Source organism: Phascolarctos cinereus, unplaced genomic scaffold, assembly GCF_003287225.1.
Source record: "Phascolarctos cinereus isolate Bilbo 61053 unplaced genomic scaffold, phaCin_HiC Scaffold_4;HRSCAF=312, whole genome shotgun sequence".
NCBI classification, from domain to species: domain Eukaryota; kingdom Metazoa; phylum Chordata; class Mammalia; order Diprotodontia; family Phascolarctidae; genus Phascolarctos; species Phascolarctos cinereus.
In genome coordinates, this window is record NW_027555847.1 from 32,313,761 (window position 1) to 32,334,218 (window position 20,458).

Here is a 20,458-nt window from a genome sequence, read left to right on the forward strand (position 1 = left end):
GGCTGAGACAAGTTAAAGATGAGTCATCCAAGGCCACAAAACTATAGAGTGGCTGAGGCTATATTCAAACTCAGGTTTTACTTGATTCCAATTTTATCACTATATATTCTGCCACACTGATCCCTAGGTAAGTTTCATCAATGAATTTCCCCTTCTTTTGACCCTGCAAACTCAGTCATGTGTGATTATTTTTCCTTATATTTGAAAGGAAAAATTCTCTTTCACATAGGAGAGCCTCTCAAAGTAAAGTATCCTTCACTTTTTCCTGACCCTTGATGCCTCATGGAAGCTTCTGAACTGTGACTAATTTAATTAACTCTGACATAGCTAATCACGCTAGTATTTCCAAGTACCTTACAAAAGAGCAGGAAGTATGTTAATTTCAGTACTTTGAGGCTTCAAATTTATTCAAAACATGGAAATCTCTGCACCTCTCTAAGCAAGCTTTCTTGACTTTATTCTAAATGTGCCAATTTTTCCTTTATTCTTTTAAATGGTAAAAGATCACGAGTACATTAGTTTATTATCCTGAGAAAGATGTGAGGACTCTGCTCCATTAAAGTTATTGTCCCTTGCACAAAATAAGGCCTTTTATATCACATGTAAGTCTATGTCATTTTCTATTGTAGACAACAGCAAGGTACGAGAATGAGGTCTCAGAGGTTCTGGGTATAATGATATGGTTGATTTAATGAGCTACAAATCTTATTTAATATTAATTCCGTTAAGATTAAGACTTCAGAACCAATGCAATGAATGGGCACTACTAGAATCTACAGCCTTTAGCAATTAAGCAGCTAGAGTATAAATTTCAGCACTATATTCTGTGGACAGTTACAAAAATGATTTTTTTTTCTCCATATACCCTTTCTTATCTCAACTGAATAAGCCATTTTCACAAATTCAGATCAAAATGATGAAATCAATTTTTTCTGTTAATAAAATGGAATAGCGGATTAAACACATTATTGTTCTGCTATCACTGAATCTAAAGAAGTTTAGGATAATGATTAAACTATAGGCCCTCTCTTACTTCCATTGAGAAAACAATTCCATTTTATACCTATGTCCCAGAGCAGCTGTTGTCTTAATAACTCTGGCTTGTGAGGGAAAACATGTTGAATTTTTAGAAAGTAAAGTTAGACTATCATGTGTGGAACTTTAAGCCAGTAAATTATTTCCAATTATACTAAACATTTCAGAGAAAACTCTAGACCACATCTTAGGATTTTTATTGAGATGGCATGTGGTAGTGGCTAGAGAGAGCTTAGCAACTTGGAGTCAACAAAACCTGGGTTCAAATCCTGCCTTGGATACTTACTAGTTCTATGACCCCTGAGCAAGTCACTTCTCTCAGTCTCAGTGTCCTCAACTGTAAAATGGAAATAATCATATCTATGCACTTGCTTCAAAGGACTGTTGTCAGGATCAAATGAGGAAAAAATATATGAAGTGCTTTGAAAACTATTTATGTGGTAATTACTGTTTTTTATTGTTGTTTTACTCATCACATCTAGTTCAATGGAGTTCAGATAGTAATGGTCCTGGGACACCTCACTATCCTATTATTTTTCAATGTTTAATATTCAGTGGCCTTTTGCATAGGTAAATAAAATGTCTGCTTCTTGTAATTGAGTAAAATATTGGGAAATTAAGTTCATCTTGGGCAGTGGATGGAGTACCCAGCCTGGAATCAGGAAGATGAGTCTTCCTGAGTTCAACTCTGGCCTCAGACACTTACCAGCCGTGTGACCCCGGACAAGTCACTTAACCTTGTTTGCCTCAGTTTCCTCATCTGTAAAATGAGTTGGAGAAGGAATTGGCAAATGATTCCAGTATCTCTGCCCAAGAAAACCCCAAATGGGGTCACAAAGAGTTGGAGATGACTGAAAATGACTGAACAACAAAGTTGATGTTAGGGAGTCTCACTGAAACTATCTTTGAGTCAACTCTAGATTGGATGGGATACCAGGAATGTTATGTCCTTCATTCTGTTCTCATATTGTTTTTATTTTTTTTTCCACTAGGTCTCTATGAATGTTCAATATGGTAACATATTGAAAATATTGTTTTTAAATGTTTATGAATTGATGTTATATTCTGGTGATTATAGGTCATCACCAGTATCATTATTATCACTAGCTATAAAACTTCATATGTTTTCCTGAGTTTTGAGATGTATTTCACAAAATAAGGATAATGAAGCAATTGCAAACCATCTTGCCATATGCTCAGTCAAGATCTTTGTTTTCTTACCAAAGCAAGCAATGTTTCCATCCAGGCCAATGTACTTCAGATCATGTTTGGCAGCTTCGTTTTCGATAGGCTCATTTTCTGATTTGTCATCCATGGCAAATATGTCTTTTTGTCTAAATTCTGCATTATCATCAAAGTTTATCTTGGCATCAAAACACACAACTACAAAAATAGGAGAAAATTAATAATGAATATCTATGAAGAATATTTAAGTTAAGTGTTTTTAGTAAACAGGCATAGATGGATATTTAACTGTAGATCAGGACACAGGAGGGAAAGATGAGCATTCTTCTGCTATTTTGAGATAGATAGATACAAGTAATGTACATATAAACATAAGTTAAGCTATACTGACCTTTTAGGTTTGGCTATTCTGGAAAGTCATATATTTGTATGGACTATATGTATTTAGGTGAAAACATATTTCTAGTTCATATTCTTTAAAATAAAACATAAGTCAATGAGAAGGTTATAAGTAACTTTCATAGTTACAAGTGGAGAAAGGTTTCAAAGGTTGCCACTCTATTCTGACTTCTTCTAAAGTTAAACTTTGTTATTACTACATGTTGCAGTCATAAACACTTTTTTCTTTTCTTTTCAATTTGACCAATATTTATTAAGTGCCTACAGTGTGTCAGTTACTGTATGTAGTAGGTGCTAGAAATACCAAGAAAAATATCCCCTGCCCTCAAGGAGTTTACAATCTACTGGAGGGATACAACATTTACACATACAAGTAAACACAAAATATCTACAAAGTGATACAAAGTAACTTTCAGAAGGAATGAGGAATGTTGTTTTTTTTTGGGGAGGGGTGAACTGTGCATTAACAGATGTTACAGATTCCAAGAAGTGTGTGTGGGTCGGGGGGAACAGAATTCAGCGCAGATAGGAAAGAAGTCCAGGCAAAGGCACATAGGCAGGAGATGTAATGCTGTTTATGTGAGGCATAAGTATATTTCTTAATCACTGTATATGTAATATATCTTTATTTCACACATAACATATAATAACATGCTCTCAAGAATTTGAGAGTTTAATGGGAGAGACCACAGGCTAACATTTTTTGTACAAACTAGGTAAAGAAAAAAGGCATCAAGTTTAAAGAGGATTGGGAAAAGCTTTTTGTAGAAGGTAGTATTTTAGCAGAGACTTGAGGGAGGCCAGGGAAACCAGAAGGCAGAGACAAGGAGGGATAGTATTATCAGCATAGGGAACAGCCAATGAAAATGCCTGGAGTCAAGAGTGTTCTGACTGATAAACAGCAAGAAGCCCAGGCTTACTGGAAGCCAGAGTTCATGGAGGAGTATAAGGTGTAGGGTGACTGGAAAGGTAAGAAAGGGGCTACGGTATTGTCTAGCTCATCATTTATGAACCTCTGATCTCTAAGATCCTCTAAAAGGTCCTCTAAATCTATGGTCCCATGATCACTGACTCTGTTAGGTGATTCATATATCACATACATTCATGGTCCCATAAGCCTTTGACAAATGAGTCCATTAAGTTATTATGTAAAAATGTTGACTGTGTATACACATACATGCACATGCACACATACACATATACATTCACATAAGAGGAATTACAAATGACTGAATGTTGCAATGGCTGACAAGGAGAAACATTTCTTAGCAGTAAATGATGCTTTAAGTCTGTAAGCCATACCATTAAATGTCTAACTTACTAGCTCACAGAACTGTGAATATATCCAGAAAATAAAGTGGTAATTACCTTCTGCATTTTATAATCTTAAAAGTGTACTGTTGCCATCACTAAAGGCATTTTCTACCATTCTCCTTGTTATAATAATATTTTCCCAGTAGTTAATCACTATTATAATGATCAATAGAAAAGAAACTTCTTTCTAGGTATATAATATGTTTTAATTAACTTATTAGTAAATTTAGCCCCTCAGTTACTCATGTGTTAGACAGCTGAAACCCACATGTTCAAAGTAAATATGCAAATACTATCAAGTTGACTTTCTGACTGATGAGTTTCCAATCAAAGAATTTTTGGTCACAATCAATAAACCAGTAAATCAAAAAAGTTCAGACTGGTTTTTGCCCTTCAAGAAAATTGTCATTAGTAACTGCCTAAAATAACTCATGATGAATGAGTGAAATGCAAATTTCCATATCTAGACCCAGAACTCAGTGCTTGCAAGACCAGATTTTCAAAACGGGTTCTTTTACCAAGTGGGACGGCAAGAACATTGTTGAGAGGGAAAAACCACTAAGAAAAAAAAATAAAGTTAACCTAAAAAACTGAAGATAATAGCTATTGGTTAAGATAGGGAGTTAGTAGGCAAAATATTTTCTAGTCCTTTCTCACTCAGTTCAAGGAAACCTTATTATGTAAGAATAATAAGAGTTCAGTGATTATTCCTGAATCTCAAAAATCCTTGAATCTCAACAAAATCAATATCCTTTATAGTCTTTGTGGAGAGGGGAAAGGGGCAGAGAATCTACTCCAGTATAAATAAAAAGTCATGGCTGTGCGTTTGATTGGTTGTATGCATGAAACTTAGACTAAATGTTAATTATATACATTTATCAATTGTAGAGCTACAAAGGGGTTCAGAGAGACCATCTGGTCCAAGCTGCTCATTTTATAGACGAGGAAACTGAGGTCCAAGGCCTTTTTGAAGCCTTCTCTGATTATCCTACTCAATAGACTCATATATTGTCCCAAAGACTTAATCTTCCTTGCCTTGAAAACTCTAGAGATATCTCAAACCTAATATTTCAAAAAGTAAAATTAGTATCCTTCCCCCAAAAGACACCCTTCTTCCAAATTTCCTTCCTGATTTCTGTTGCCCAGAACTCCTTCAACAGCACCATGTATCCCTCTAAGTCACTTAAGGGTAGGGACTATGCCTTTTTTTTTTTGGCAGAATCCTCTTTACCTACCACTATGCACCCACCTCAGGCGAATACACGCTTCTTGGGGGCAGGAAATGTTTCGTTTTGTCTTTGTCGACCCAGCTCCTCGCAGAGTGCCTGGCATACAGTAGGTGCTTAACAATTGCTTGTTGAGTGAATGATGAATGGGGTAAACTACAAACTACTTAATTATCCCCACAGTGGCAGGTTGATGGGAGAACTGTATTTGGACAAGGAAGAGAGAAGCTTAAGTATCCTTCAAATCACATCATTTGGGCAATTACCTACCTGTGGTTTTGTATAGTAATAATAATGATATTAATAGCTAGCATTTACTTTGCAATTTACAAATATATCATTTAATACTCACAACAACCATAGGAGATAGTAGCTATTAATATCCCCATTCTACAGATAAGGAAATGAAGACGTGACTTTCCCAGTGTCACACCCCTCGTCTGAGACCTGATTTGCCTCTTCAGATTATTCATAATTCTAGGCCCAGTATTGTACCTATAGCACTACCTACTTGGATAGGGCCAGTCCTGGCCAAGGAACAGAAAGAAAGTAAGCTGCTCAATCACTGGGGATTTTAGCCCCTGACCCCAGACTGATCAGTGCCATTCTAGCTAGGTGAACAAACCAATGCTTTCAGAAATATATACTCTACTAGCCTGAAAAAAAATAAATACAGCTCAAAAAGGTGTTTAACTTCCTCCTAAGAAGTGGACTAGATATGTATTATGTCACTTTTATGTGACCCTTTCCTTTTAAGATAAGTTAAGCATCCTTCAAATATCCTGCTTAAAAAAATACAATTAAAAATGTATCATTTCATATTTAAGAGAGCATGCAGGGGAAGCTAGATGGTGTGGTAGATAGAGCACTGGCCCTGGATTTGAGAACCTAAGTTCAAATCTGGCCTCAGACACATAACACTTACTAGCTGTGTGACCCTGGGCAAGTCATTTAACCCCCACTGCCCAACCAAAAAAAAAAAAAAAAAAAAAAAAGAGAGCATGCAAAAATCTACTTTTTAGTGACAATGTAAAGGTGCATACCTATGGGTATGGAAAGTAGAATACACACAAACAGTTGAAGTCATTCATCAAAAAGTTTTGCTTAGGGATTTTTCCTTGTTATAAATTTCAATGTCAGGGGTGGTATTGTTAAGAATTTTAAATAGAAAAAAATGAAAGAATTTTATTTTGAAAGAAAATTTATCCATTCCTGTGTCAAGGCAAGTGTAGTCAATGGAGTGCTAGAAGACCTTGGTTCAAGTATTGCCAAGAGAGCTTGGGAGTCTACGGCCTTTAAGTTCTCTTCTGGCTCTAAATTTTTGATCCTATGGTTAACAGGGACAGCAAGGCAGTGCAATGGATAGAGTGCTGGCCCCGGAATAAGGAGGACCTGAGTTTCAACCCTGCCTCACACACTTAGTAGCTATGTGACACTGGGTAAGTAATTTCATCCTGTTTGCTTCTGTTCCTCATCCATAAAATGAACCATAGTAGGAAATTGCAAACTACTCCAGTTTTTTTTGCCAAGAAAACCCCAAATGGGGTCATGGAGAGTCGGACATGACTCATCGACCGAACAACATATAGTCGACAATGCACCAATCAAATACAGTCACTCATTCAAGTTTTCTCATTGAATAAGACAACCGGCAACTGTCATTGAATGTATTTGGGAGGTATGGAGCTCAGCTCAGACATGCAAATGTTCACTTTCACATTAATGGAATCTTAGTTCTACAGAAAATTCATCTTTCGCAAAGGCCATGTCTAGTACAAAGTACTAAGGGAAAAAAACATCCATTAATATTTATAAAACAATTTTCACCATCAAAAGGGTATTGTTACATGCTTCATAGATTGTACAAATGAATTTTCCTTCTGAACAAATATCAAAGAAAGCCTGTACTTATGTTCATGGGGTGTTTTGTAGTTTTTGGTTAGTGGCATGCTGATTCAACTGCCTTGATAGGGAACATGACTGACAGCTGGCGGCCTTTGACCTGCAAGGCTTAATTGAACGTGCTTCAGAATTAAGCTAAGCAAAAATACATTTAAGAAAACAAACTCATACAAAAATGAAACCTTTAAAAGAAACACGATGATGTAGACCTGTCACAATCAGTTTGAAAAAAAAGTCTTCAAGCTGAATACCACATTTGATTTGTGATAAATAATTATAATACGCTATTCAAAGGTACACTGCCAAAAAAAAAAAAAAAGGGAAATCTGGACACTCAAATGAATCTTTCCCTCCTCCTATCCTCCTTCCAATGCCACTGTTCCAGTATTTGTGTAATTTTCTGAATATCCTCTTAGTAGATGTGAAAATAGACAGACACAGGAGGGAGCTGAAAATATTCTTGGAAATTTGGTTTTTACGTAAGAAGAAAAAAAAGCAAACACCCACCAAAAACATGGCTTCCCACAAACATCAAGCAACAGTGCAGTTATTTAGAGAAATGAATTTTAAGGAGTTGAAACTGATTTGCTGATTAACTTTGTATCAGCCAGGGTTCGTTTCCAAAGAAGCTTGGCCAAAGGCCCACTGTTTGAAATTGGGTCTTCGCTATCAAACACATTGGAGGAGTCTGCGCTCCAATTGATGAAGAGAGTCTTAGATATTAAGAAAAAAAGAGCCAAGCTGTGAAAACCACTGGCTAGAGAGAGAACGAAATGGAACAGAATCCAACATCACCCTCCAGATTCCAGGAACTTTGTGACAGCAAGAAAGGCCTTGTTCCATGTTCTATCCAAGATTAATGCTACCCTTCTGAAGTTCCGCTCTATAATCAGACTTACTTCTTGTGAGAGGCAGCATAGCCTAGTGGGTAGAGAGCTGACCACAGAACCAGGAAGATCCTGGTTTAAACCCTGCCTCTTAATTCATATTGACAATGCAACCCTGGGCAAATAACTTAAGGTCACTGCCCACAGGTAACTCTAAGACCCAGGTGCAGCCAAGATTTAGACACATTGGCAGAGGAAGCGTATCACCAAGATATCCATTAGACTGTGAGCTCCCTGAGGGCTGGGGACTGTTTTCATTTTTCTTTGTATCCTTAGCCCTCAAAATGGAACCAGGCACACAGTAGGTGCTTAATAAATGCTTGTTGAATTAACTAAAATGTTCCTGTATTGATGAACTCATGAGTTCAATCCCCATTCCTCCTATTAAGAATGTGTGACACAGAAATACTAAAAAATAATCCAAAAATGTGGAAGTGCATGATTTCTTAGATATCCTCAATGACTTCAATATTTCATCTGATTCCTGTTTGTATCTGTAGTATTCCTTTATAGGTAGAAATTCCTTCATAGATGAAGATCATATCCCATCCAATGGGATGGTTTTCAATAGTTGTCATGCATAGAGATGAATGTTGAATGAATGAATGAGTGAATGAATGAATGAATGAATGATAAATTTTGCCAAACTGAGCTAGTCTGTTTTTCAGTTGAGATTATCAGGCTGTTATCAGCCTTGTACTCAGATTTAATAGGTCAGAGCTTACACTTATATACACTTAACTCATGTAACTCAGAGTCAGCTCTGTGCCACGGCAAGGCTTTGGAATGTGACAGAAGGGGAAGAGAAGGTAATAATGCTGTTGTATCATCTATTATGTTCCAGGCACTGTGGTAAGCACTTTGCAAATATTATCTCATCTGAGCCTCACAATAATCCTGCCAGGCAGATGCTATTATCACTCCCATTTTACAGCTGAGGAAACTGAGGCTAAGTGATTTGCCCAGGGTCACACTGCTCATAAATGTCTGAGACTGGATTTGAACTCAGGTCTTTCTGACTCCAGGCCCAATGGTCTAGCCACTAGCTGCACAAATCTGTAATATGCATTTTAGATGGTAATGTCTCATTGTAAGCATTGGGTCTGGATAGGAAAGGGCATACATAATAATAATAATAATGATCATAATCGCTAACATTTATAGAGTGCTTAAAGGTTTACAAAACAAATGCTACCTCATTTTACCTTCACAATAAATACAAAAAGTAGATGCTATTATTACCCTTTTTTATGGATGAGGCAGACGGAAGTTAAAAGACTTGCCAAAAGTCACATAGCTAATAAGTATCTGAAGGTATATTTGAACCCAGATCTTCTTCTTCTTTTTTTTTTTGGTGAGGCAATTGGGGTTAAGTGACTTGCCCAGAGTCACACAGCTAGTAAGTCCCAGATCTTCTTGATACCAAGTCCAGCCCTTTATCCACTGCTCCACTTAGTTCACTTAAAGTCAGAAGACATAAGAAGGTTAAACAACACCGTGGACTGAGCAGCGGCTCTGGGTCCAGAGGACCTGGTTCAAATCCTTTTATTGACATTTACTTGAGTTACTTTGGGCCTCTCACTTCCCATCCCTGATCCTGAGTTTCCTTATCTATAAAATGAGGTCACATTAGAGATGCTCTCTGATCATGACCTGTCTAATGGGGTGTTGAAGAGATCTCCTGAGAGCATATATGTGATAAGTTGTATAGTTGTAAGACCTATGTAACGACTTATTATTTATAACGTTGTACCTCATTTTACAGATAAGGATGCTCAGGGTCAGGGATGGGAAGTGAGTGACCCGAGCCAGCACAGATGAATGATAGTGGGAGGATTTGGACATAGTGCTTGGAAGTGCAATTCTCCCGGCATGCCAGAAGCATCGTCTTCAGTCAGGCAAGTGGCCTGGTATCTTAGCTGTTCAGAAGATCAGAGGCCTAGAGCTAGATTAGTTCTTGGAGGTCATCTAGCCCATTAACCCCCCCCCATTTTACAGATCAGAACCCTGAGGTCATAAAGCTGAAGTCATTTGCCAAAGGTGACACAAGTCATCAACATCAGAAGCAATCTTTGAACCTGGATCCTCCGATGCCAGTCAGGACTCTTTCTGATATACTCTGTCGCTGGCCCTAACACATTCAGCTATATTCATTAGTTTACATTTGTACAACCTGAACAACTAATCAAAAGAAAAGGGTGGCAGTGTGGGGGGATGCTCTCCAGAAACTGGCAAGTGCTAGATAGCTTCAAGATTTGCCCAGTGATTTTCCAGGAATTACATATTTTTCTACAAATATAATTCACATACAAAGCAAGGGGCTGAGCAAGATGACCTCTTAGATCCATTCCAAATCAGAGAGTCTGTGATTCTAAAAAAAGAATCAACATAACCTTTCCTCTAAATAGGTTCTGTGCCAACGCAGTTGTGTCTACTGAAGATGGATGGAGGTGCTAGTGGGGTGATGGAGGAGCATGGGCAGAGAGAACCAGAGGGGGATTATATATATCTTCAAATATTTTTCCTTAAAAAACAATTCCCAAATCAACTAGCTCAAACATGAGCTGCCAAAGGTCACATGCTTCCTAATTACTGATATATATGGACACACTCCCTGGGAAACTAATATTATCAACTGGTACTACTCACTTTGCTAAGTTGAAATGGATGTTTGTTGCAGTTACTAAGTAAAATGTTTCACTGACAATGGTTAGTGCCCTGAAGACGATGACAACTTTATATATTCAGTCATTAATCACTTCTTTCCTAATTTGGTTTGACTTCACTATTGTTCATTAGAGTTATAAACCAACACGTTCATTTAATTGTGATTATAATTCAATAGCTGGACTTTTATGGTACAATGAGCAAATTAATAGCTACAGATAATTTTATTTTTTTAAAAAAATCACAATAGAGTTGTTTTTTTGATACATTATGCCCTAACATACTCATGATAGGGACAGAGAATTTTGCTCTTAATACTTTAAAATGGTGAATCATTAGAAAGTTAATGTAGCCATTGGAAGTTTGCTTTTTTCCCTATTTTCCTAAGATGGGTTTTGTTGAATTGCTCAGAATCTGAATAAAGAGCATCACAGCCTTCAATTCAATTAAACGAATATTTTTCATCACCTCCTATGTGCCAGGCATACTGCTAGATGCAGGAATAACAAGACACAAACAAATCAGGCCCTGTCTTCAAGGGGCTTTTATTTTCCTGGGGAGAAATGACACGCACAAAGATAAGTAAATATAAAATCTATAGGGATAGAAATTGCATCTGTGAGTTGATTGGCATAAACTCCCAGAGAGAAATTCTCTCCACCAAGGCAGAAGAACAGCACTATTCTCTGCAAGTTAAAGTCTCAGAGAGTTATCTAGAGCTCTTCAAATGCTAAGTAGCCTGTCCAGGGTCACAGGTGTCACAGGCAGGGTTCTGAGGGCAGTTTTCTATCTCATGAAATGTATGCAGAATAGAGAAATTGGAGGGAAAAAAACAGGACTTTATCCAGTTCAACAAATCTATGAAGCATTTATAGGTCCTTCCCTCAGGAAGCTTACAATTTAGCAGGGGAAGAAGAGTGGAATAGGACATGTACATAATTCTCTTTGATGCGGATTCTCCAATTTTGAGGTTAAAAAATTGCATGGGGCTTGTTAATTTTTTATAACGTTAATTTGATTCCTTTAAAGGGGATTGGGCATGTATATACAAGGATTTGTCTAAATTGTAATATTGAACTTCTTTCCTTTTTTTGTTTAGATTTAATTAGCATTCAGATAATGAATATTTACCCAAAATAAAAAATAAATAGAAATCACCACAAAGTGTTATTGGCTTCTGCTGTCAAGAGATCATAAACACAACTTTACTGGAAGCCACTTCCCCAGAACCATTACGAGCACAGCAACTGTTACAAATAATGAACTTCTATGAATGATGCTTGTGAAAGGAAGAGGGATGGTTTATGATGTACTAGGTGCAAGGTTTTGTGGACACTTTTCTGTGCAACCAAATATGAAAACTATTATTCTTGGGCTTTTCCAAACATGAATTCCATTAATCCAAACTTTTTTAGTTGAATTCAAAACCTTCCACAATCTATGTCCCACAAGTCTTTTCTCATGTTACTCCCCACTTCCTACATTGTTTGTTACAGCCATATACATATTATACATTTCAATCTCTTTGCCTTTACCTATGTAATCTTCTATGCCTCAAGTCTTCTCTCCCTGCCATTTCTAGTTGTCATAACTTATGCATTCTTTAATATCTATATCAGGTACCACCTCCTCTAGGAAACCCATCTTTCTGTACCTTGCCCATATACTTATCATAGGCTAATTAATATTGTAATTATTTGGATACATCTTATCTCCCCTCAAATACTAGCTCCTTTAGGGGAGTATGGGGTTCCAATTAGGGAAAAGCCATAAAATATAGTAAAAAGGGAAAAGCCAAAGAAACTTAAACTCTGTCAAAGGTGGAAGCCCCAACACAGTGAGCTGCTAAACAATCATAACTTAGTGGAGGGAAAAAAATTATATGCATATGATATAGATATAGATAGATGATAGATAGATAGATAGATAGATAGATAGATAGATAGATAGATAGATAGATAGATAGATGGCACAGGGTGAGTTGAAGATGAAGGGGTCATATTTGGAGAATAAAATTAAGGGGTGAGAGAGGATTATACTGGGAGAAGGAGAAAGGGAGAGGTAGAATGGGGTAAATTATCTCACAAAAAACAGAAAAGAAAAGGTTCTTACAGTGGAGGGGAAACAGGAGAGGGTGAGAGGGAATGAGTGAATCTTATTCTCATAGGACTTGGCTTAAGGAGGGAATACCATACAAACTCAATTGGGTATGGAAATCTGTCTTACCCTGCAGGAAAATAGGGGGAGAAGGGGAGAAGAGAGCAGGGGAATGATAGAGAGGAGGGCAGATTGGGAAAGGGGCTAATCAGAAGCAAACACTTCTGAGGAGGGACAGGGTCAAAAGAAAGAATAGAATAAATGTGAGGGGTGGGATAGGATTAAGGGACATAGAGTCAGTTTTTCACAACATGACTACTATGGACGTGTTTTGCATAACTGCACATGTATAACCTATATTGAGTTGCTTGCCTTTTCAATGAGGATGTGTGGGGAGGGAGGAAGGGAGAAAATTTGGAACTCAAAGTTTTAAAAACACATGTTTAAAAAAATGTTTTCACATGCAACTGGGAAATGAGAAATACAGGAAATGGGTTACAGAAATCTATCCTGCCCTACAGGAAAATAGAAGGGGAAGGGGATAAGAGAAGGGGAAAGAGATAGAAGATTGGGCAGACTAGGGGAAGGGATATTCAGAATGCATGCCATCTTGGGGTGGGGGAAGGGGCGAGGTGGGGTGAAAATTTGAAACTCAAAATCTTGTGGAAGTAAATATAGAAAACTAAAAATAAATAAATTTAAAAAATTAAAATAATAAAAAAATACAAAACAATCACAACTTAGACACCAAATCATAATTTAGACACTGAGTCAAAACTTAGATACTATGATCTATGAAAATCATAACAGGAATATTGTAACCCATATGTGATGGGTACATGATCAATACACAAACTTAGGTTTGGGTGTAACACTGACAACATCCAAGCTCATTATTAAGCAGAAAACCAAAAATATCTGCTAATCATTAGTGATGCATTCTTTTACTCCTCCTCCTTTTGTATGTTTTCTGTAATTACCATGGGGATCTTTGGAGTTCTTTTGCGAGGATCTACTGAAGTATCTGGCTGCCACACTAGGCCAAAGATTGCCCTGTTTTGTAATTATTTATAATGATTGATTAAACTACTATCTATAATCAATCTGGACATCTTTGGCCTTTTACTTTGGTATCAAGAACACTCTACAGTAATAGGGGAGGTCCAGGGTTCCCCAGCCATGGGAATTCTGGACCTTACAGGGAAGTACTGTGTTTATCCTTCTGTGAATCTTCAGTCCTTTACTGACAATGCATACTTATTTTTTTTCTAAATATAATTGAATTAGCTCCTTACTTGACACCATTTTTTATCCAACTATACTTGAATATCCAAGTTGGGGCATAGCCACCCTTGCCATAGTCCTCCCTTAAAGGGCAGTAGTAAAAGACACTAGTAATAACACTGCTGATTAGCCTCATTTTTTTGTTTGTTTCAGGTTCAGAAAATCCAAAAAAATCATCCTTGCATCTGGTCATGCCACAGGTAACTCAAAAATGTTTTGTTTTGTTTTATCTTTTATTTTTATAATACTTTTTCAATATACATATACCAACAAAATTGATTTCAAATTATCCATTTTGTCAAAGGCCCTGCCTATCCCTTCCTTCTTTAGCAGGAAAGAGTAAAAATTCATGGTATCATTGAAGAACCATTTTTTCTTATGATGGAATATGCTTAGTTTAACAAAATAGAAAATTTTGGAGTGAAAGCTATTTCCCATGCTTTTAAATATATACAAATATAACTCTCTCTGTATAGATAGATATTACATACACAATATTATATATGTATATATATACACACACTATATATTTACCTTTTTAATAATTCTTATGGAATACCTAAAGCACTCGATGGGCTCTTGTTCTAATTGTATTTTTCTTCTTGGTGGCCTAGTTGTTGTTTTTGAAGTTTTATTCCTCCCTCTTGGTTTCTAACTTACTTTTACTCCATAAATATTCATTGTATTCGGGTTTCTTTTTTTATTATTATTCATTTATTTATTGTCTCTGACCCTCAGAGGAATTTACCACTGAAATGGGAGCGTATTTTTCCTTTCTTAAATTTTTTGGGGGACTGTTGTTCTCTTGTTTTGACGTTATTATTATAGTTTGTTCTCTTGTTATTATTCATTTGAAATGATGAAGGAGAAAGGTTTCCTCATTTAGCCACACTGCCAGGACTCTCTCCAGTTCACCATCTCTGATTAATAGCCAGCTTCTACCAATCGACCCAGACATCTTGTTACAAATTAGAGTGGGACAAAAGTTGCAAACAATAAGTACTCATTACCAGACAGTATGTTAGGTATTTAAGGAACATAAAGACTCAATCAAGGAACATTTATTAAATACCTGGGATACGCTAGACACTGTTGTAGGCACTGGGGATACAAGAATAAATGCAAAATAGTCCCTGCCCTAAAAGACATTTCATTCTAACACAGGAAAAACATGCACATACGGGAACATATGTAAGACACAAACAGAAAGAAACTTAAGAGAAAGAGTAAAAGTATAAAATGGTCCTGTCTGTGAGAAATTTATCATCCAAAGATGCCTAAAAATGTGAAAGAAAAACATTTATATTTGGTCTAAGTCATGGTAACCTTGGTATAGTGTGTGACACATAAAATACACTTAATGAACGGTGATTAACTGATCAAGAGGAAGCAGAGGAGTATAACAAGGAAAATAAAGTAATGAACTTGGAATCATAGGATCTGAATTTGAATTCCAATTGCTCCCATTTATAACCTGTGTGACTTTCAGCAAGTCACTTAACCTCTCTTGGTCCTGACTTATTCATCTATGCAATAAAGAGTTAGACCATATGACTTTAAAAGTACCTTTTCCAAGTCTACATCTATGATCACATGAAGAAAATATTCTGGCTAATATATTGGACCTAGAGGTGTCACCCTTGATGCCCCAGAGACTGTAAGACAAAATCTTGACTGAGGTCAATTAAGAATGTTTGGATAAGCTGGGCATGGTAGCACATGTGAGCAATCCTTCTTATCAAGGAAGCTAGTGCTGGTAGATCATGAGAGCCAGGGAATTCTGAAATGAAATGGGCTAAGCCAATTACAGCTCTTCACTAAGTCTGGAATCAATATGGTGATCTCTCAGGCACTGAGGATCACTTTGATGACTAATAAGGAGCAAAATCACCTAGGTTAGAATCTCAGGTCAAGGCTCCCATACTACAGTGGTGGGATTAGGCCCATGGGTGACCACTGCCTTTCCAGCCTGGATAAGATTAGAGAGACTTAGTTCCAAAACCAAAAATATTAGACAAACTAAGTTTGATAGTGCAGCCCTTCCTGGTTCTGAAATACATTTGTGTCATAACAAACAAATGTCTGGAGGAAGGGAGAAAGGATGATGTGTCTAAGCAATTCAAGCAATTGATCCAATGCTTAGTATTTGGATGCTAACAAACCAAAAGTATTGAAATGTTAAATTCCATCACGGGAGTATTTGTGACTACGGCAGAAATTAAATTACAAAATTAAATTAATGCAAAGCTGTTGCTACAGTGTTCCATGCAATTTAATTTATAGTTTGCATAAATAAAGCATTTGAATGTATTCATTTGTTTTCTCTAATTTTTTACCTTGTCCTTCTGGAGTTTCACCAAAGGGATTCACTTCAACCTGAGTAGCATCAATTTTCAGGAAGAGATTATACAGCTTCTTAATTTGATCTGCAGCCTAAATGTGATCAAGTGAGATGGAATTAGCCCACAAAAAGTGAAAGAAAATGCATTTTGCTATGGTAATGAAACATTAAAAATAGAAAGTTACATCTCTGTTCTGTGTAAGGCTATCTGCAGGGACACAAACCAGAATAACAATTTGAATATCAACTGCTATTCATTAAGAGGAATTATCAAAACTTCCTTCAGACACAAGCCCAGAGCATTATAAAAAAAAATACATTATTTTCACACTAGTCTAAGAGTGCTATTAAGCTTTGTGTAAATTATCATGTCCTATTAACTGGATTATGCCACAGCATGAGCTGTAATCACTAATGCAAACAAGTTCCATTTCAGCAAAGGTAAACATGATTTTCAGAGTTTATAATGCCTGTATTTTCTCTAGTATGCTAGAATCAAAATAATTTTTATATAAAAAGCCATAGTGATTAAGCTCATCAATCCAAGCCCATAATCTGTGAAGACAAAATAAAATCAATTATCTAATGTTTATTAGAAGCTGTTGGGGCAGCTAGGTGGTGCAGTGAATAGAGCTCTGGCCTTGGAGTCAGAAGGACCTGAGTTCAAATTCAGCCTCAGACACTTAACACTTACTAGCTGTGTGACCTTGGGCAAGTCACTTAACCCCATTGCCTCACCAAAAAGCAAAAAAAGAAAAAAAAAGAAAGGGATCTCATTTGGGGAAGCTAGGTGGCACAGTGGATAGAGCACCAGCCCTGAAGTCAGGAGGACCTGAGTTCAAATCCGGCCTCAGACCAAACACTTGACACTTACTAGCTGTGTGACCCTGGGCAAGTCACTTAACCCCAATTGCCTAAAAGCAAAAAAAAAAAAAAAAGACGCTGTTACCAGGAAGGAAAGTAAGAGCCCTGGGAATTTTTCTGTTTTATCCAAATGAAGCTGAAAAAGCAGCTCTTCAGTGACATCTATACAGAAGTCCATCCAAAGGCTACTGTGAGCAGCTTTCCCCTTCCAATACTGTTACCCTCAACTATGCTAACGTGTTCAAAGCCTATGATGAAACATAACAAGGTGCATGGCTTGCACAGCTTTGGCTGTGACATTTTTTCATACTGTCTATTAGAGTACCATCTTTGCCTCCCTTCTTCCCTTACAGTCTTCTCTTGGTTCTTAGAGATGATCACAGCTAGTTGTAAGGACTGAGCATCCCGACTTCCCAACTGGCAGCTTTGATGTGAAAGCAGGAAGGAAGGGAAGTCATTGGAGTTTGTTGCTAGCTATGTCCCTGGCCCTGGGCAAACATTCCTTTCCTGCAAGGTAAAGGATTAGATGGTTGAACTGCTAAGCCATTCATTTAGTGAGTTCTGATTTTGTTGTTAAGAGAGTTGAGACCTCACTGTCATGCTTAATTCTTTTTCCTCCTCATGACCCATGAGTATTAGTTAAAGGAAGGGGTTTTCATCTTAGAAAAGAGAAGACTTGGAACATGGCAGGTTGGGGAGGGGCCCAGCTGGCTTCAAACAGCTGAAGAACTCATCAAGGGAGATTCTGACTTTTCTGCTTGGCCCCAGAGGGCACAACAGTGGGTGGAAACTTCAGAGGTAGGCAAATTTAGGCTCACCTGTAAGGAAGAACTACCTTCACAATGAGAGCCATCAAAAAGTCAAATACTCTGCCCCAGGAGGTAGAGATTTTCAAGCAAAAGTTGGATGACCACACATTGACTGTGGTGTAGTGTAGAGTGGATTCTTGGGAGGGCACTCATTGGCTACCAAGGTCCCTTCCAACCCTGGGCATTTGTGATTAGAGACTCTGCTAGAGACAGCATTTAGAACATGCATTTGTAAGGCCTAGGAAACTGTAGGAAAATATTCAGAAATTTAATCCCATTTAATATCATTAGGTCTTTTTTATTTGTTTCACAAAAGAGGCCATATATTTTGTTTAAATTGCTGTCTTGTTGTCAATAGAGCTTATTATTTAAATTTTCAAGCCTGAAAACTTGGTGCAAAGTACTGGCAGAAGATCAGAGGAGAATAGAGCTGGGTGAGAGCGGCTTTACAGGCCATTAGTCCAAAGCACTCATTTTAGAGATCAGATGATCATAGTTTTAGAGTGGGAAGGGATATTCAATGCCATCTATTTCAATTCATTGATTTTTCTCAGGAAATGGAGGTGCAGGGAGGAGGGGGGGAACTCACCCACGATCACACAAGTAACAAGCATTCAAAGTGGGATTTGAACTCTGACTTTAGGGACAGTGACTTCTACACTGGAATATTTTCATATGCTAACTTCACTACATATGCTACTAGATTGTAAGCTTCGTGAGAAAAGGGGGTGGCTGAGACTCATTGAGCTTTTTACCTTCTGAGGCATCTTTTTACTCTGAAAATCATAGGTACTTAATAAATGTTTATTGGATTGAATTGTATTCACACATCACTTTAACAAGGCATTTTGTGATTTTGGGAAGCTCATCAAATAAAAAACAATACTGTAGCAGTGACTATCACCATGCTTTACATGTATATTGACACAGAGATGTGTAGACAGACAGACAAATAGACAGATAGACAGACAGACAGACAGACAGACAGACAGACAGACAGATAGATAGATAGATAGATAGATAGATAGATAGATAGATAGATAGATAGATACATAGATACATAGATGGATATACAGACAAATAGATGGATAGATGGTTGGATAGATGAATAGAGAGAAAAAAGAGGGGAGAGAGAGAGATTTTTTCACAGCATTTTTGGGGTCAAACATAGAAACAACACTTTTGGGGTTGACAAAATTGCTTCTGAGTGGGGAAGTTTCTTCAACACTCCACAAGATCACTCTTAAAAAGAGACCACAAACCCTATGATACAGCATGTTTGTACCCCACTGAACGAGAGGCTCTTTCAAAGATAACCATATGTATGAACAGCCCTCAGGGGAGTTGGGTGGTCTTACATTGCTTTGACCCCTCAGATCCTTCATTGGACTAAATTCTGCAGGCACATGTTGCTAATTTATTGAAGCATATGTTTTTGGAAATTAGTAATGTAGCTGATAATTGAGAAGTCAGTACAGAAGGCCAAAACACCAGTTCTACCAGAGCTTTTCCTGACTTTTACTTTTTTCTTAACAAATATTTATGGCATTGAATCTAAATCTGGGAAACATATTGAGTAATTTTCCATTAAAAATGGCATGGTTTTTTTTGTTTAGGAAGGTTAAAAAGTCAAATTAGAGTCATGAAAAAATTTAAAAGCTAATATACATATATTACATATGTATATGTGTGTGTGTGTGTGTGTGTGTGTGTGTGTGTACATGTATGCAAATGTGCATGTGTGAAGGAGGGAAGAGGAAAAGAGGCAGCTAGGTGTCCCAGTCAGGAAGACACAAATTCAAATATCATTTCCACCATTTTGTATTAGAGGAAACGGAGATTCAGTGAGGAGAAATTACTTGTCTAAGGTCACACAGCTAAGTAAATGACCAAGCTGGTGTAAACTGAGGTCTTCTGATCCCATCTTCAGTTGATTGTGTGTGCTTGACTCAGGGGATGTCAGCTGTACATGTGAGGTGAAGACAGCTTTCAACTGCCTGTAATTGGTAATTACTCCCCATGCTACATAGGAGCTTCAAGACATTTGCTTAATTCCGATGATTCCTATTTGGTGTGGCAATGGGAGACACCGCCATGAGGTGCCTGTGTCAAAGCACATGTCCAATAAGAATACTCGTTGGCTGGCTGATTGATTGATTGATGATGCAAAGAGCGGGAGACTAAAGAGGAAAAAGAATCATAGCACGAGACTAGGACAAGAGGGAAAGAGCAATGGAGTGCAACACAACTATGTGGAAATCGTGAGAGTGTGTAGTAGTACCCAGGGGGATTTGTCTAGGAACAGATTCCTGGTGCAGGGGGGTTGTCCCTAGAGTGGAATTTCATTGCGTAAATTTGGCAAAAGCGGATACTAGAGATTAGTGAAAGCTCGCATGAGGTAGCTAGGTGGAGTCAGGAAGAATTGAGCTCAAATTTGACTGATGGCAT

The 20,458-nt window shown here is 37.4% G+C and overlaps 1 protein-coding gene across 1 annotated transcript in view; it reads right to left on the reverse strand.

Moving 5' to 3' along the window:
* The window catches only part of SUCLG2 (succinate-CoA ligase GDP-forming subunit beta), a 323,754-nt gene that overhangs the window by 142,715 nt on the left and 160,581 nt on the right, over window positions 1–20,458 (reverse strand). The window contains exons 7-8 of the mRNA XM_021007549.2: window positions 16,333–16,429; window positions 2,257–2,418 (exon numbers count right to left, since the gene is read on the reverse strand). Of these exons, the coding sequence (XP_020863208.1) occupies window positions 2,257–2,418; window positions 16,333–16,429 (259 nt within the window). The remainder of the gene's footprint in view (window positions 1–2,256; window positions 2,419–16,332; window positions 16,430–20,458) is intronic.